At 37.7% G+C, this 17,051-nt stretch overlaps 1 protein-coding gene across 1 annotated transcript in view; it reads left to right on the top strand.

Moving 5' to 3' along the window:
• The window catches only part of LOC128467647 (mucin-2-like), a 37,994-nt gene that overhangs the window by 6,448 nt on the left and 14,495 nt on the right, over positions 1 to 17,051 (top strand). The window contains exons 6-24 of the mRNA XM_053449323.1: positions 1,134 to 1,238; positions 1,874 to 1,946; positions 2,465 to 2,602; positions 2,737 to 2,901; positions 3,732 to 3,826; positions 4,304 to 4,433; positions 4,574 to 4,823; positions 5,921 to 5,973; positions 6,078 to 6,184; positions 6,711 to 6,862; positions 7,035 to 7,176; positions 7,586 to 7,696; positions 8,194 to 8,379; positions 10,335 to 10,574; positions 11,100 to 11,256; positions 12,702 to 12,842; positions 13,112 to 13,174; positions 13,718 to 13,780; positions 14,931 to 14,957. Of these exons, the coding sequence (XP_053305298.1) occupies positions 1,134 to 1,238; positions 1,874 to 1,946; positions 2,465 to 2,602; positions 2,737 to 2,901; positions 3,732 to 3,826; positions 4,304 to 4,433; positions 4,574 to 4,823; positions 5,921 to 5,973; positions 6,078 to 6,184; positions 6,711 to 6,862; positions 7,035 to 7,176; positions 7,586 to 7,696; positions 8,194 to 8,379; positions 10,335 to 10,574; positions 11,100 to 11,256; positions 12,702 to 12,842; positions 13,112 to 13,174; positions 13,718 to 13,780; positions 14,931 to 14,957 (2,398 nt within the window). The remainder of the gene's footprint in view (positions 1 to 1,133; positions 1,239 to 1,873; positions 1,947 to 2,464; positions 2,603 to 2,736; positions 2,902 to 3,731; positions 3,827 to 4,303; positions 4,434 to 4,573; positions 4,824 to 5,920; positions 5,974 to 6,077; positions 6,185 to 6,710; positions 6,863 to 7,034; positions 7,177 to 7,585; positions 7,697 to 8,193; positions 8,380 to 10,334; positions 10,575 to 11,099; positions 11,257 to 12,701; positions 12,843 to 13,111; positions 13,175 to 13,717; positions 13,781 to 14,930; positions 14,958 to 17,051) is intronic.

Genomic DNA, 17,051 nt, shown 5'->3' with positions numbered 1-17,051 from the left:
AAGAAAATACTGATATTGCAGTCACACCCTTCTGCTATGCTTACAAGGAAATGCAATTTAGTTTTGTCAGAGTGTGCCCATGTACACACCTGGGCAAATAATTTTGTAACAAACATTGAATTCTCATCTCTCACCTTTTTCTGTGACGTTTTCAATATTTACTGATTATGAGGATATAATTTCATATGTTATGACCTGGACAGAGTCAATTTAGTCATTGAATGATAATAAGTCTGGGAACCTCTGATCAAGCTGGATGGTTCCAAAACACACCAATAAATCATTTAAAATAAACTTACATAATAGTCCGTAACGTGCCCTGTTTTTAATGCGAATGTTGGTTTTAATCCAAAGTTAATAACTTTTTATTGCACCACCATAGAAAAAGATGTAAAGTCACACGAGATTCCAGGATCTTAGAGGTCTCTTCCTCAGGTAGAACGGCAGATAATAGGGAGTCTTAAAATGAAAATCCATAAAACGTAATACAGATGGGGACATGGGGTTAGTGGAACCAGAAAATATGAAAATAAGTTAAGGGTACCATACCTTGGTGTTAAGCCAACTCTCCTGGAGTAAAATATATTGCTAAGTTAGAACACCTAAGTGTGTTAATGAAGTTGCCCATTCATTTTAATACAGTGAGGTCTGATACAGTGGGTCCAAGTAATGTTCTCCTATGCCGGTTATGTGTAGAGTTACTGTAGTGGTTACGTTTTTTTTTTGTGCAGAGTTTGTCAAGTTTCACCTACAGATTTTATGTTGGGGCATTTCTTGCATTGTACGAAATATATCATGTGGGAAAGTCAAAAATTTTAACTAATGTTAAAGTGATGTTTTGTTCTGTTTTTTTCCGGTTTTATTTAACTGTGGTTTACGGCACAGAAGGAGATTTTTTGGTACAACAAATAAGCTGTTACAACTGGCAATTAAGTTTGCCACCACGCATTTATACTAGTTGACGCACTATGTTTTAGCCGCTTCACTATGACCTTCAGTTCCTCCGTCTTGTTCATCGGGTGTTGTGCACTCTCTAAAGTATTAAGATATTACGTCTTTAATAACTTTCCATGTTACAGCCATCTGTATGTGTTTTGAGTGATATAAAGCATAGTTTATATTAATTTACACAGAGTGGGCATATTCCAAACAACGGAACTGTTATGGCATCATTTGATAAATGTGGAGTCAGTAACTCTGAAACCTGCTTGTCGAGTATCATCTACACATCTTCAAAGGTGAGTTTCTGTGACCTTGGGATACACCTTCCCAGCATGGGGAGTAACATATAAACACTAAAGACAGCATATCTAAATTTCAAATCAGCCACATACGCTAAAATACTAAGTGGATGGGGCTATTGGGCACAGGCATTGATGGCTAGTCCGCTTATGAACCATGGAAGGTAGATCTTTTTTCCGTGCATTATGTTTCAGGTTAATCAGCAGCAGATGTAAATTTGTCAGAGTTACCGTATGATTTGAGGGTTTGCCATTTACTTAGTTTGGAAAGACCACAATTGTATCTCATTATTGCATGGTTGCTTGAGCAGATTTGGATAATTCAGTAACAGGGAGAAGGGTGCATAAGGGAGGCTACGAGTGCTATTTGATGCAGTTAAATAACCTTTTGGTTTATTTTAATTAAAAGTGATCAGCTTTACATGCCAGTCACTCCTGGTGCAAAGATCTTGGCTGGTCCAAGCTTAATTATTATTTAAAACATTCTAAAAGCTGTTTTAAGTGGGTCTGCAGTGGAAAATGGATGCAACCTGACCAGGAATATAAGTAATATACCTGGAGCAGAGAATACGCTCAAGTTTTTTATTGTCTGTAATGATTCTTGACAACACATATGCATGCTTTTATTTTAGGGAGCTATAGTCATTAGCAAACAGGGACAAATCACAGTGGACGGTCAGATGAAACAACTACCATATGTTTCTGGTAAGTGGACATTTAGAGTGAATATAGTTTGGGGTCACTTAGCAGTTTTCATGGAAAAGAAGGAAAGTTCTAGCCTAATTGCAAAAGGGTTTTCTAACGATCAATGTTTGATCAACGTGGCCTGTATATTGTAAAGCCATTTGAACTTTATACACTAAACCATAGTTCATTTATTAGGGTGATCAGAAATCATTTTACGCTGCAGTATTTCAAATAACCTTTTTTCTTTATTAGAATATGAAGAAGGGCAACTAATGTGTTGTGGGATAAAAAATTAATTTAATGATGCCTATATATATATATATATATATATATATATCCCGAAAGGAAACATGAAATACAATTGATATGTATTCCTAAGGACAGTCCAGACACGAGCTAATGTGTATGACAATGTATTTGCCAATAGCCAGGTGAAATCTAAAAAAGTTAACCACATATTGTAACATACTTGTTACCTTAACTGATACTGCTTATATCCAGCTTCTACCCAACAACCTCTTTTTCTATCCTACCAGATGACGTAGTGGTCGTCAGGGAATCCTCCTCGCATTATGTTCTGTACACTTCTTTTGGTCTGGAGATAGTGGTCCAAAGGGTCCCGATTCTCAATGTCTACATTAAGCTTGAGAGAACCTTTTTTGGAACAACAAAAGGTACTGTGAGCAATACTGTAATACGCTTCCATCTATCTAAAGGAGGGTATGTATATATTGTGGGATTGGACAATTTATAATATGGCCAAAATCATAGTACTTGCACTAACTGCGTTGCATTTAACCAAAACTAGGTCTGTGCGGAAATTTCAACAGTGAGACTAAGGATGACTTCCTCTCCAGCTCTGGCATTATAGAAGGGACAGTGACTGTGTTTGTAGATTCATGGAAAGCAGCTTCAAAATGCAAATCAGCCTACAATGTGGATATCAATCCCTGCTCCATGAGTATTTCTAATCGTGAGTATAAGCAGCTTTCCATTCTCTCTATCTGTAGCGCAAATTACACTGCATCCTTAAAAAAGATTTTAAGAACAATTTAGACAATAAATCACTTGATCGTTACAATGTTGTAAAAATTAAGAAAATGGTGCTCACTCCCATCCTGTAACGGAACAGCCGCACTATTTAAAGGTTGTTTCCTCTTTTTTAGTTTTCCAACAGGTTGTAAGTATTTTTCCACCCTGCTACCTGGAGTGTTCCTTTTTCACTTTAGTTGTCTTATGAATTGAGTATCTACCACCAAAAGAATTCCATCCTGTAGCCTTAGAGAATGAAAAAGTGCTGAATAATGCCAAAGAATCCTTAAACTATTAGACATTATTTTTTATGTGGGAGTTGCAAACTAGGCAATTTTTCTCAAATTTTGAGTTTTGTGTCCTCACGGCTTTCCATAATGTTTAACTTTATTGATTGATGAGTTGTCCTTGGTGAAGTCTAATATCATCCAAGCCAAATTGCAATCCTAGATTGAATAACAATTTATATGGATCACTGTGGTTTTTCCATCGCCTCTGGTGAACTACGGCAGCCTTAGAAGGAGGTGTAGAAAGCATTTTGTGCTGCAGATTTTCCCACCATGGAGCACTGTATACAGTTTAGCGCAAAAAAATTCCTTAATTTTTAAACAAAGATCTCATAAACAATTACACTGTTTTGAAAAAAAAGCACAACGTGTGGGTAGTCTTCATAAGTAGCAGTCTATTTTTATAAGGCTCAGACTTGTGTAGTTGGCAATATGACTTCAACCAACTCTAGTTGCAATGATTGTGTCTTTATGTACGGTGCAGAAATATTTGCGGAGAGTCAATGTTCAGCCCTGGTGAAGAACGGAAGCCCATTTCAAGCGTGTCATACACTGGTAGACCCGGCACCATATTACAAGGTAAGAGGAAGAAATTTTAAATATTTTAAAATATTCTAGTATAAGCGGACATTTTCTAACGATTATACCTATTGTTACGGAGTTTCATAACACAGACTTCTGTTTTAATAGCAAATTCAGTTAAAGGTGCTGTTCTTCATGAAATCTACTAAGGTTTATTTGCTTAGCACATTAAATCTACTAAGGTTTATTTGCTTAGCACGATAAAGAGCTAAATTAATGTAATTTTCAAAATCTTTTCATTTCATTCTTACATCCGAAAGGTTTAATGACACTAAACATGTTACCACTAGGCAACACACTAAACAAATACATATTGGAAATCCATCAGGTGCTGCCTGTCATGGTTACCTTTTTTTAAGCCATTAGAAGACAAGAACTCTGACTGTGTATAGTGTGTGTATAGTGTATAGTGTTTACCTGTCTATTTTGCACTTGTAAGGTGTTATTTATTATCTAAATTGTTTTATGTTTCAGAGATGTGTCTATGAAGCTTGTAATTATGAAGAGACCGTCAACTTTATTTGTTCTACTATGGGGGCTTATGCTCGGGCTTGCGCTGCCCAAGGACTTGTCCTGAAGAACTGGAGATCTAGTGTTAATTGCAGTGAGTAAAACTCAACCTACTTTATCCCAACAGACATGTGCTTCCTGTGTATCATGTCCCCTAATGTGTATGATCTACACCACAGTTAAATGTAGCATTTCTATAAGTCAAATGTCAAATTGTTGTTCCTTCTCTTCCAGCTGTTGAATGCAGTGGTAATCAGACCTACAGCTATGACACAAGCTCTTGTAGTAGGACCTGCCTGTCCCTCTCAAATGTAGAGCTGGAGTGTTACCCCAATGACATCCCTATTGAAGGATGTAACTGTCCTCTGGGTTACTATCTGGACAACAAAGATAACTGTGTCCCAAAGACACGCTGCCCCTGCTACCTAGACGAGACTACGGTCATAATGCCCAACCAACAGACTACGTTCAATGGACTCACTTGGTAAGGCAGTTCCAGGATCTGCATCCAGTTTACACATGTATACACAATTCTGAATTCATAACTTAGACTTTTATTGTTAGTATTGCAAATATTTTAACGAAGACTGCAAAATCATTGATGATATCATAACTGTACTAAGGAAATCTTGATATATATGTGGAGAATGCCAAAAGATGGAATGTGGGGATATCGGGATTAATCCGTTAACAAATGGTAAATTGTGCTTGCAAGATCTTTCTTCTATTTAGATACTTTTACATTTTCCTATTCTAATGCTTGCTGTTCTTCATCTTATAGTTAAACAACTATATCTGCCTAAATCCTACACCTTGGACTGACTGAGGTCTTGCTGTCCAAAAAAGAAAGCACAATACAGAGACCATAGGGATGCACATTCTGCCTTCATAAGGCTTCACAAGCTAATAACTCAGTTTCATAATTTACGTCAGGAATTGCTCCAGCCCACCCAGAACAGCTAAATCTTTAGTAGTCCACAATGTACAAAGCAGCAGCACAGAATTTCCTTAATTTAAACAGCGTCAATTGTAATGTACCCATACACGCATAGGATGGAATTGTGTGTGGCATGCCAAATTTGAAAGACGAAAGCGACCTTCTAATTCAATGTGATAGACAAATTGCTAGCAAGCATATAGAGTTAATTCTATTACTCTGTAATGGTTATGGTTAACCAAATATAAAGAGCATGTGACACCACTTACCAACTTGTGCTTAATACACTCTTTATACAAAATAAATTAAGACATATCATATTTATGCTTTAAAGGGCTAAGAAATATAAAATAACATTTTCTTCACTTAACCAACCACTTTAAATGGAAATCTAGGAGCATGATGTGTTCTCATTACTCATTTTAATCCCAAATTAGTGGCAGTGAATCTAGTTAAGATTTTGTTTCAGTCTAGGTGAAAATCAAATTGTTTATTTCAAGAGTAATGAGTGACTGTTGGTGACCTGATGTCTGTCTGTAAGCAGATAATATTGGTCTAGACAACAAATAGCTGTATTTAAAGTGTACTTTATGTTCCAAAGTTCATTTGCTCCATAATATGTTTATTTTTTCTTTTCATTGTAGTTATTGTGTATCAGGGAGACTAAATTGCATTGGAAAACCAAGTGATTTTGCAGGTATTTTTACTGTAAATGTCTACGTACTATACTATACCTTACTATCATATACTATATTATGTTTTACATGATCTTTTCTCATCTTGACTGTCTTTTTGTCAAAGAAACTTGCACGGCTCCAAAAGTGATGAAAACATGTGGATCCTTGGCTGATAAATATGGAGCTGCCTGTGCACCTTCTTGTCAAATTCTGGCCACTGGTATCCAGTGTGTAAGTCTCACCTTGAAATTGTATATCTTAAATCTCTGTTGATTGTATGAACTGACACATGAAAGGCCGATATCTGTGACGGCCATGACAGATGTTTGGCTCATAACCTGTGAATATCAGCATAAAATAGGTTATATCATCTGCAAAGAGCGAGACGCATAAAAAAGCATGAAAAATGTATATTGGTCGTAAAAATTCAGCAGGAACATGCTACATTAAGACAGATGTTTTAAGTAAAGAAAGCTCAACTGAATTTATTTCAGTAACAATCAACTTATTTCCAATTATGCCAGTTTTTGAGCTCCAAACGCCATTGGATAAAATGTAGAGTTTGGTTATCATGTTGGAAAGATGTCCACTGTCTCCAAAACTACCCTAACCCAAACTATGATCAGTATCAGTGTTACCAAAACATTACTATCCTAAGAATGATATAAGTAGCAATGCCATTTTAAAATTATCTTTTTTACTATTGCCTTCAGGCAAAACACTTGAACTGAGTTATTGTTATGTTTTCTACATGTAGATACCTACCAAGTGTGAGGCTGGATGTGTTTGTCCAGCTGGAACCTACGAGGATTTTGATGGCAGCTGTGTGCTAGAAAATGAATGCTCCTGTGAGTACGGTGGCAACATCTATAAAACTGGGCAAACCATGCAGAGCGAGTGCCAGACCTGGTAAGAGTCACATAATGGCAAATAAACCTCTTTCATGTGTAAATAATCTCAAGAGCTACTAAAAATAAGTGATATTTTAGAGATCTTGGATATACAGTATTTTAACCTTTTCAACTCTATTTTCTTTTCTAATTGGCCATTGCTTACTTCTTTCTGTTTAACGTGTCTGCAGCACCTGCTATGGAGGCCACTGGCAATGTGAGAAGAACTCTCTCTGCGCATCCACCTGCGCATTGTATGGAGAAAGTCACATCAAAACCTTTGATGGACATCAGTTTGTTTTTGAAGGGAACTGTGAATACACTTTAGTGACGGTAACAAAGCATTTTCGTTAGTGATTGCAAATTAACACTAAAAAAAATACAATACAATGCCTATATAGCCATGCCATGTCTTTCCTCATAATTCTCAGCCACATTTAATTATATAATTCTAAAACCCATTTGAATATACAAATATTGTTTAATACATACAAAATAAAGAAATATTTCATATATATTAATATTATATATGAAATGATAATATTGAACCTGTTCCATATGGAATATCACCCTGTCATAAGAATATTCAAGTCCAATACTTATCCATTCAATATGCCCTTAAGTAAAATATTTCTGTACTTATCGCTTTGGCATTAAATTGCAGTTCATATCGTTTATATCTGTATGACAACTACCATTTTAATTTTCAATATGGTTGATATGCACTCTGTGTTTTGATTAGGATGCATGTGGAATAAATAGCTCAATGTCATCATTCAAGATTGTGACAGAAAATGTAATCTGTGGAACCACTGGCTCTACCTGTTCTCGCTCCATAACTGCCTATGTCGATGTAAGTACATTTTAGTCTATTATTTAAAGCATTAAACTTGGTGGAAGATAAGAACCCATATAGTCTGCCCAATATGTCTGCGTTGAAAACCCAAACCTTAATTAGTCTTTGGTCTTGTCTTAGACTCAGGAACCATATGCCTATCCCATAGATGTTTAAATTCCCTAAACGTATTAACCTCCACCAAATTTGCTGTTCCACGCCTTTTTTTTAAAATAAAGTAAAAAACTTCATGATATTACATCTACCCCTCTGAGCCCTTAGAAGATCCCTTGTCCTAACGTTTCTACTGTTTTGAAATATATTTCCCCTTGTGTTTATTATCTTTATGTATTTATATCTCATTACATGCACACTCTTTTCCCCTCCAAGCTAAACATGTTTAGAATTTCTAGTCTTTAGCAACATCTTCTTATATGAATTGCCAACTAAAAATTGTACATACTGTGAGTATGGCTGTAGTTGTGATATTGATATGCTGTATCTCTCCTGCATAGAACATAGAGTTGAAGATGTTTGATGAAAAGTACACAATCACTCCTGAAGCATCAACTCAAGATATCAACGTTCTGGAGAACAGTCTCTTTGTTACATTTGATATCACCATCCCCAATAAGTTCCTCATCTCAATTCTCTGGAATAAGGACAGGAATGTCTACATTAAGATTTTAAAACATGGCCCAGTAAGTGAACATGGGCTGGTGGGTTTTAGTTGTTGTCATTTGTCCGACTGTAGTTAGAACTCTTTTCATCTCTAACTGGTAGTTCAACATACTTGGACAGGATGGGATGACTGGTGTTCTATGGTATCTGTAAAATATATTAGGTTCAATGGAGTTTCATAAAATGTGATGCGATAAATTCTGATGCCAACTTCATAACTTTTATTTTAGACATGTAGTCCATGATATAAATATGTCTGTTGTTCTTTAAGAATTGTAAAGCTCTAATGTAATAAAGTGTAATAAACTCTAATGTACTATGAAGAAAAATGAGTAGCGCTCAAAAAAAAAATTATGTGAACAAAAGACACGTAATAAATAAATGTGAATATGCTGCTGGTGCACCTTAGAACAAAACCCCACTTTGTTAAAAGAAGAAATACAAAACATACATAGGTGACTGCGCCCCCCACACCAAGTGAGTGTAGATAATATAAATACCGCATTGGCCTGAATAGATGCCGCACTTTTTCCCCCCACTTTAAGTCTTTAAAGTGGAGGTGCGGCCTATATTCGGGGTCTAGCGCCCGATGCCCGGGTCATGCAGTTCCGGGTGCCGGGCAGGCAGCAAGGTTAGGATACAGATCCCCCGCAGCGGTGCAGGGGACCCGTATCCTACTCTCTGATGCGCTCAGACAGCCTCCCCTGCCGGCACTTTCCACGGGGGGAGTGCCAGCACGGGAGATTGTCTAAGCGCATCACGCAGACGTTCACAGGTTGCAGCGATGCGCGCGTAAACAATCTCCGCTGCCGGCACGTCTGCACGATGTGCTTTAACAATCTCCCTTGCCGGGAATTCCCACGAGGGAAGTCCCGGCAAGGGAGAATTGTTAAAGCACAACGTGCAGACGTGCCGGCAGCGGAGGTTTTTTACGCGCATCGCCGCAGCCGGTGAACGTCCGCACGATGCATTTTGCCTCTGCCCTCAAGACTTACCAGAGCAGACTCCCGGGTGTCTTGCAGGGCCGGCGGGGGACATCTACGCAATACGCGTATACAACTTCCGCTGAGTGCCGGCACCGGGAGTTGTATACGCGTATTGCGTAGATGTCCCCCTCCGGCCCTGCAAGACAACCGGGAGTCTGCTCTGGTAAGTCGGGGGGGCAGAATGGCAGCATATCTCGAGGGGGGGAGGACAGAGTGGCAGCATATCTCGAGGGGGGGAGGACAGAGTGGCAGCATATCTCGAGGGGGAGGACAGCGTGGCAGCATATCTCGGGAGGGGGCAGAGTGGCAGCATATCTCGGGGGGGACAGAGTGGCAGCATATCTTGGGGGGGCAGGGTGGCAGCATATCTATTACAAAACTTTTTTTTAAAAAAAACACCAAACTTTTAGGGTGCGGCCTATATTCGGGTGCGGCCTATATCCGAGCCAATACGGTAATACCAATTCAATGTAGCAATTCAATGTAGCAATTCAATGTAGCTTCAAAGAGATCCGAGCACTATGTTAAATTCAATAATAAAACAAGAAAAAAATAAAAAGACATCATAGTGTAATTCATCAAGACAAATGTATATACATCTGGAAGGCAAATTGGACCCTTACGTTTGTTATTCAAGCCCATTGATCGCGCAAAGGGATGAGAGGGAGGGGTTATTCGTCTCCCGGGTAGATTTCACTCTCCACCAGATTTTTTTATATCCAAACTTCGTAGTCTCAGAAAAAAAGAAAAACAAGGGAAATCTTCCTGAATTCTTGAAACACAGATCCGGAGGCGAGAGTGATATGAAAAATTGAATACTTTAATATATAAAAAAAAAAAAAAATAATCGGAGTAGCGGTTAGTTAATTATAAGATAGGAAACTTGACTAATATTTTACTATTTAGATCAATTCAGGCTGACAGTCCTCCATGCTGACATTCTCTTGTTTTCTAATCCTAATCTAATCTAATCTAATTGTCTTCTTCAGCAATCAGTCTGTGGTCTGTGTGGAAATTACAATGGAAATATGAAGGACGACTATGAGACTAGGAGTCGATATGTGGCGTCTAACCAGCTTGAGTTTATCAATTCTTGGAAGGACAGACCAACATGTAATGATGCCAGCTTCACCGTAATTGCATGTGACCAGAATCCACATCGCAGGGCTTGGGCTGAAAAAAACTGTGGCATTATCAATGGCAATGTCTTTAAAACATGCACATCTTTGGTAAGGCCGACAAACTGGATAAGCCATGAAAATATACCCTATTGTCAGGGCTGCCATCAGATATCTTGGGTCCTAGTACAGACACCCTTGGTCCATTGTTATCTCCATCAGCCCACTCAGTGTCTATCCCATTGTCCTGCCCATGTTCCAGCAATCACCCTACCACACCTCAGCACACCCTTGAGTGAGAAAGCAGGGAGGTCGGCCCCATGCTTGGCCAGGCTTAGTAAATCAATACTGCCAGTACCCAACTGATGGCAGTGCTGCCTGTTGCTTTGGGAAGGATTGTGCAGAAAGGGAAGAAATGTGTGATCATTTAGCTGCTAACAGGCCAAAAAAAGTATCAAAAAGTCAGTAGGGACCTTTTTGGAGGGAATAAAAGATTCTGCATAATATTTGAAGGCTTAATTCAAGGCTCAAAAAGCACAAAAACACAAATGTGTGTTAGATTTTCCACATGTTATTAAATGCTAGTTCAATGTGGAGCTGTCCCTTAAATCCTCACAATTGTTTTGTTGCCTGTAGGTGGATCCAAAGCCTTACTATGACGCTTGTGTAAATGATGCCTGCTCCTGTGATAGTGGAGGAGACTGTGAATGTTTGTGTGAAGCTATAGCAGCTTATGCCAAAGAATGCCTCACAGCTGGAGTCTGCGTTGACTGGAGAAGACCCCACTTGTGTCGTGAGTTTAATTGAGTTTTACTAAACATGGAACTTTTTTAACCTCTGAAGTATACCAGAGGCCAGAACTACTGCAAATCACTTAAAAATTTCAAATGTGGCAGATGTAATATGTTAGACCCAAAATAGATATTGTAAAGTTGAGGGTTAGAAAAGATCTTTACCAAAACAGAAAAGTAGCGTTTTTTTCCCATGGAATTAAACTAGTGTGAAAGCAATTTGCAGTACATGATGATATCTTGTCTTAGTTGTCAACGTACAGAATTTCACAACATTCGTATCTGTAAGCCACTGGTGTAACACAGATGCTCATCCACTAAGAAGTAGAGGGTTGGGTGCTCTTGCACTTCTGACATTCACAAAACATCCTTGTTCGGCATGATTAAAGCCAACCTGTATCCAGGTGGTCTGAAATCCTTTTACAGAGGAGTTGCTGACTTGTAAATGCCCACAGGGTGGTAATAGGTCTCCAGATACCTCCACTCTGAGCCTAGACAAGGAGCGTAGAAACAGTCAGCAGAACAGGATTTGTGATGCATAGTTAAAAACACTATACATAGGTCAACAACAGGTTGGCAGGCCACAGAGCAGTCAGGGGACCCAAGACCATAGGCAGAGGTATGTGATAGCTCTGGCAATCTTGCATAGTAACTAATATTTGTTGACCAGCTGTTTGCAAGTGCATGCCAGGACCTGCAGCTTTACATTTTGTAAGTTTCAGACAAGTGCATATAAGTTGAACAAAAATGTGCATGATTTGCCTGAAATTCACAAAATATCTCTTCTACAGCCTATACATTAAAAAAAGAAAGTTTATTTAAACACAAAATATTGATTTAAAAGGAAAAAAATGTCCCACCACGGTATATTAACCAAGGGAGGTGGTGATTGCTCGGTTACAATGAGTAGGTGTATAGGATGTCTCCTGATAAGCCATAGATAGTGCTGCTGCAACTACTTTCCTGATATACGCTGTTTAGGCAACTGACAGCTTACAACTATATGACTCCTATTTTTTTTTGTCAAGTATAATAAGAGTAGTGGATGAGTTTTAATTAAGTTTAGAACCCTTAGGGAGTACTCCCTGCTAACTAGGTTTTAATTTTTGGTCTCCTAAACCTTTTTCATTCTACTAACTACTAAGTTGGATAAATACATACTAAGTCCAATGTTACTTATGTTAGGTTTCATGTATTGTTTTGTTCTTCCTTGTTTTAAGTGTACAATTAAACGTATTGTTAATTCTGTGAAGGGTTAAGGCTCTTTGTGTGCAGCCTAATTTTGTTCTGTAATAACAATGCAAAAACGTGTATTTGTAAGTAAAGGAATATCATGTTCACTGATGCTGGAAAAGCTGCAAGACTGGAGGCCCATGATAAACTAATAAAAGGACATGTTGTGTGGGGAACGAATTACAATTTGCATTTTTGTTTTCTTTTTTTTTAGCCGTCTATTGTGATTTCCAGAACACGCATGTTGAGACAGTTGATGGTTATGCATACAGTCGTGATGTAAACTGTACATGGCATTATCGGCCTTGCCAGTGTCCATTCGCTCCTCATACATATCCAAACCAAAACTCTGAAGGTACATTGATGATCTGTGTGACCATCATACAGCTGCTTATGCTTTTATTAACATTTGCAGGCTTCGGCGTGGGCATATGCATCTCCCTGTATTTTGTCTAAAGCATTTAAATATAGCCTACATGAAATACTTTTATTTAGGAGTATTATGGTGGAAGGTAAGGATGGGTAGTGATGTCAACATAGGCAAACCAGAATTCAGACAAATGTACATTGCTAGTTTGCTTTCTGCCCAATATATAATATATCTTAATATATCTTGTTTTCTAGGGTGTTACCAGTGTGATCCTGACAAGTATTATGACCCAAAAACAAAGACATGCGTGCCTTGCAGTGAGTTTATTTATTTATATGAATGTGTCATTTCTACCCATATGTGCCAATTTTACTCATTTGCAATCAACGAGCAACAAAATAGATGATGTGAGACTACTGTTGGTATTGTTCGTGTTGGTTAGATTTCTGATAATTATTATAATCAAGTCTTTAATATCTAAACCAATTTCTATTGACATAAATCAATTTTGATTTGCTGCACACACATTGGCATATACAATGTATATTAATAGAGACACAAAAACTTTTTAGATCCCTGGTACTCACCTAACAAGCATAGCTGATTAATTAATGCTTTATGTCATCAGTTATTAAAGTATTATTGAAAGTAAGCAAATGCTGGTCAACATCCTAAGGCTTGACTCTTAACCTATTGGTTGTATTAAAGAGATCTTATTTGGTTCAATGATTAGAAGATGTTCCAATACTCTAGCATGTCTTAACAGAGACAGCCATGTATGTAAATTTCTAAAGCAGTGATAAAATTGAGAAATTTAATGTTGATAATGGTTTTGAATAATGCTTTTTCTTTTTTTCCAGCTGAGCCAACAACTACACCAGTTCCTTCTACAACACCAACACCAACACCGATCTCAAGTTCAGGTGTGTACAACATTTAATATATATGTTATATTAAGAAATAAATGTATTATTTATATTAATTAATGAATAAAACACACCAATTAATTCAGCTGCCTGAACAAAGGTGAGATTCAACACTGCTTGAACATTATTTGATACCATACTCTAGACAAATTTGCTTAGAGAAGTAAGCGTGGTAAGAAGTGGATTAGTGTGTGAATTAGTCCCTGGAGCAATTTGACAAAATACTCTATTATGAGAATATGTGGGAAATGTAGGGATTTGACTTATGGAGAATGTCAGAGTTTTTCTTCAAATATAACCTGAAATTGACTCACATTATGAAACTATTTAATGACACATGAACATTTTGTCTTTCCTGCTATTGTGTTATAATTATTTAACACAGGTAATTAAAAAATAAAGAGTATACAACTAAAATCTATGGATTAATACAAAGGGCACGTGACCTTTTAGGTCAGTATGATAGTCTGTACATATCTAAACTTCTCAGGTATGTTTTTACGATAGATAGCTAGAGAAACTTAAGTAGATGGTGTAGACATGAGGAATTCCAAATAACTGCATTGTCAATGATTAATGATTGTCAATGATTAGCCGACAGATGGATCCACAGTGCAGAATTGCAAATCGGACAGTCTCCTATGGGTTGAGAACCTGTGCCATGTGCACAACCTGGAACAGAGTTGTCCCAGGTAGTGAGGGAAATTAACAAAGCAAGTTCAGGGATCATCAGCATAGGTTTGTGGTTAAGGTATCACGTGAAACATAAGGGAGACAGATGCTATTCTATGATTAGGAAACACATAGGGCAATACAGTAAACCACAGCAGAGAAATGAATATTCACAAGGGGTAATGGCTCATATAGTGTTAGGTGTGTGTACTTACCTTGGTCCTTTCTGGAAAGGGGACAATTTTGTATGATTTTTATCCAGTTAATACTCATTTATAAAGTACTGAGTAGGTCTTGATCAAATTTAGCAACATTACCGGTAATCCCCTTAAAATTGTTTACCTGGTCCCAGAACTCCTTCCACAATTCTACCACACAACCACTGTATGTATAGGATAGTCAGAAACACAGATATTTTGGCCACGTATTTTATCAAATTCTATGTTTTAAAAGTCTTGTATTTTTCATATTTTAGCTTCTACAGTCACAACCCCAGTAACACGTGAGTACAAACCCTTATTAAGCTGCCATACGTTCAATGTTTTTATCACAAACTTGTTGTTTGTATAGATGCTTAAATAAGACTGATATATTTGACTTGGGAGAGCCTTATGTAGCTAAACCATACAATACAATATTTACATATTAAAACAAACCTTTTCTGACATTTATTAATATGTTTTCCATACAATGAATTTGAAATATGACATCTGTAACTCAATGTGTACATGCTTTGAAATATCTCACAGCCAGTCTCTTTATCTAGGCAAAAAGTGCCCCTATACATTTAAAAATGTAATCTAAACCCTTTTAAAGTTACACAACATAGCCCTTAACATGATGGTTAGGTTTTGGGATGTAATATATTGTTTAACCCGCTATATTGCTTACCAAGGAGCTGAATCAGTGGGACTGCACTGCATTCTAACCAAAATATTTAAAACATGTGTGGCAAAAAAATGGTAATGTAAAATTATTTCCCAACCTTGGTTTAAGGTGTGCCAAGGTGGATACCCAAGTCCCTAGTCTTCATCTTTTCTTGCATAGCACTCTCTGAAGGGATTTGTGATCTTTTCCTTCCCTCTTCAGACAAAAGGTCCACAAAATAGTTAGATCTTCACTGTCCTCTCGAACGAGGGAAACCACTGAAATCTTCAAAGAGAGATGGTAGCCAACAGGCCTGTCTGCCTTCTCCACCAAAAAATATCTTCAGGGACCTAGCTCCACTGTGACATTAACAAAAATGAAATGGTCCATAGTGCTTCTATGCTCACTTGTGATTTACCACTTACCATACCAAAACAATGGAGTGTGCCCTGGTTGGACCTCTCTAGGGTGCTACTAGGGTACTACTACAAAAGGCAGAATTTATCTTATGGTGTACATACTGAAAAGCCGTTTCCTACAATCAGCATATCACAAATGATTAGTCAGTAGTTTTTTTCTGTACCATCAACTAACCTGATCAATCAAGGTAAGACGTTGAGCTAAGAGATGCCTGTGCAAAGACATTTTTGCAAAAGGTAAGACTTTATAGATAATCTAATGTATGAAACTGTTTTATGTTAACATCAAAAAGTGACTCCATGCACCAGCTGCTAAAATCCAGGTTGACTTGCTGCACTATTCCAAGGTAGCACTAGATGTATGGGGATTTTACTATTTTTTAATATGTTCCAAGGCTCACAAGTCTGTGTAAAACGGCCAAGTGCTCCAATATTCTTAACCCCTAACAAAATATTCCATATTCTATCAATATTCTGGTTTAATTTGTCTTGAATATACACACATTTGCATATACTCACACTCACTCACATATACTGACACTTAAACATGTAAACATTTTCACACTCACTTCATGCATCACACACATCTACATTTAGGGCCCATCCCCTGTTTACCTACCATTGTAGGCCTTAGAGGAGGCTCATCCTTTGTGGTCCATTACAAATCTGTTCTTCTGCTCCCTTATGGTCCTCACATGCTGCCTGTGTCTAAACTCTAAACTAAAGACAAATTAAATTGTATCTGGAAGCTCAGACCCAGTTAGCAAAGCCCTTCCCATTGGCATTCCCTCACTCTCCGCATACTGACCTCAGAGTCACTATATGACATCATTTACTCGTGCTCAGTCACAGACAGCATGTGAGGAGTAAAGCATTGCAGCATGGCAACCATGGTTTAAAGGTAAGGGGTTTTTTTTCTTTTCAGGTATAAGATGTTTAGGACTCTTGAAAAAGGGGTACATTGTGTGTATTTTACCCCTACATTACAGTACAGTACCAATATTATGAATAATCAATTATGATTATTATAATTGTATGCTGGCCTAGAACATTTTAATTCATTGGCAGCTGGCGTGTCCTTACAGACGTGTGCTGGTTGTTTTACACATTTCTAGTCTAAAACTAGAGGATCAGAAGCTTAGATGTAAGGTAAGGAATTTTTACTTTACTGTGAGGATGGTAGATATGTGAAACAGATCCCAGATGATGTGGTGAATGTTATTACAGTGACAGAATTGAAACATGCATGGAATAGGCATTTTGCTATCCAGAATCTAAAACAAGAACAAGGACTTGTTAAGGCTTGAGTC

This window comes from Spea bombifrons, chromosome 10 (assembly GCF_027358695.1).
Source record: "Spea bombifrons isolate aSpeBom1 chromosome 10, aSpeBom1.2.pri, whole genome shotgun sequence".
Lineage (NCBI taxonomy): Eukaryota > Metazoa > Chordata > Amphibia > Anura > Pelobatidae > Spea > Spea bombifrons.
This window is presented reverse-complemented; position numbering and strand designations above follow the sequence as displayed.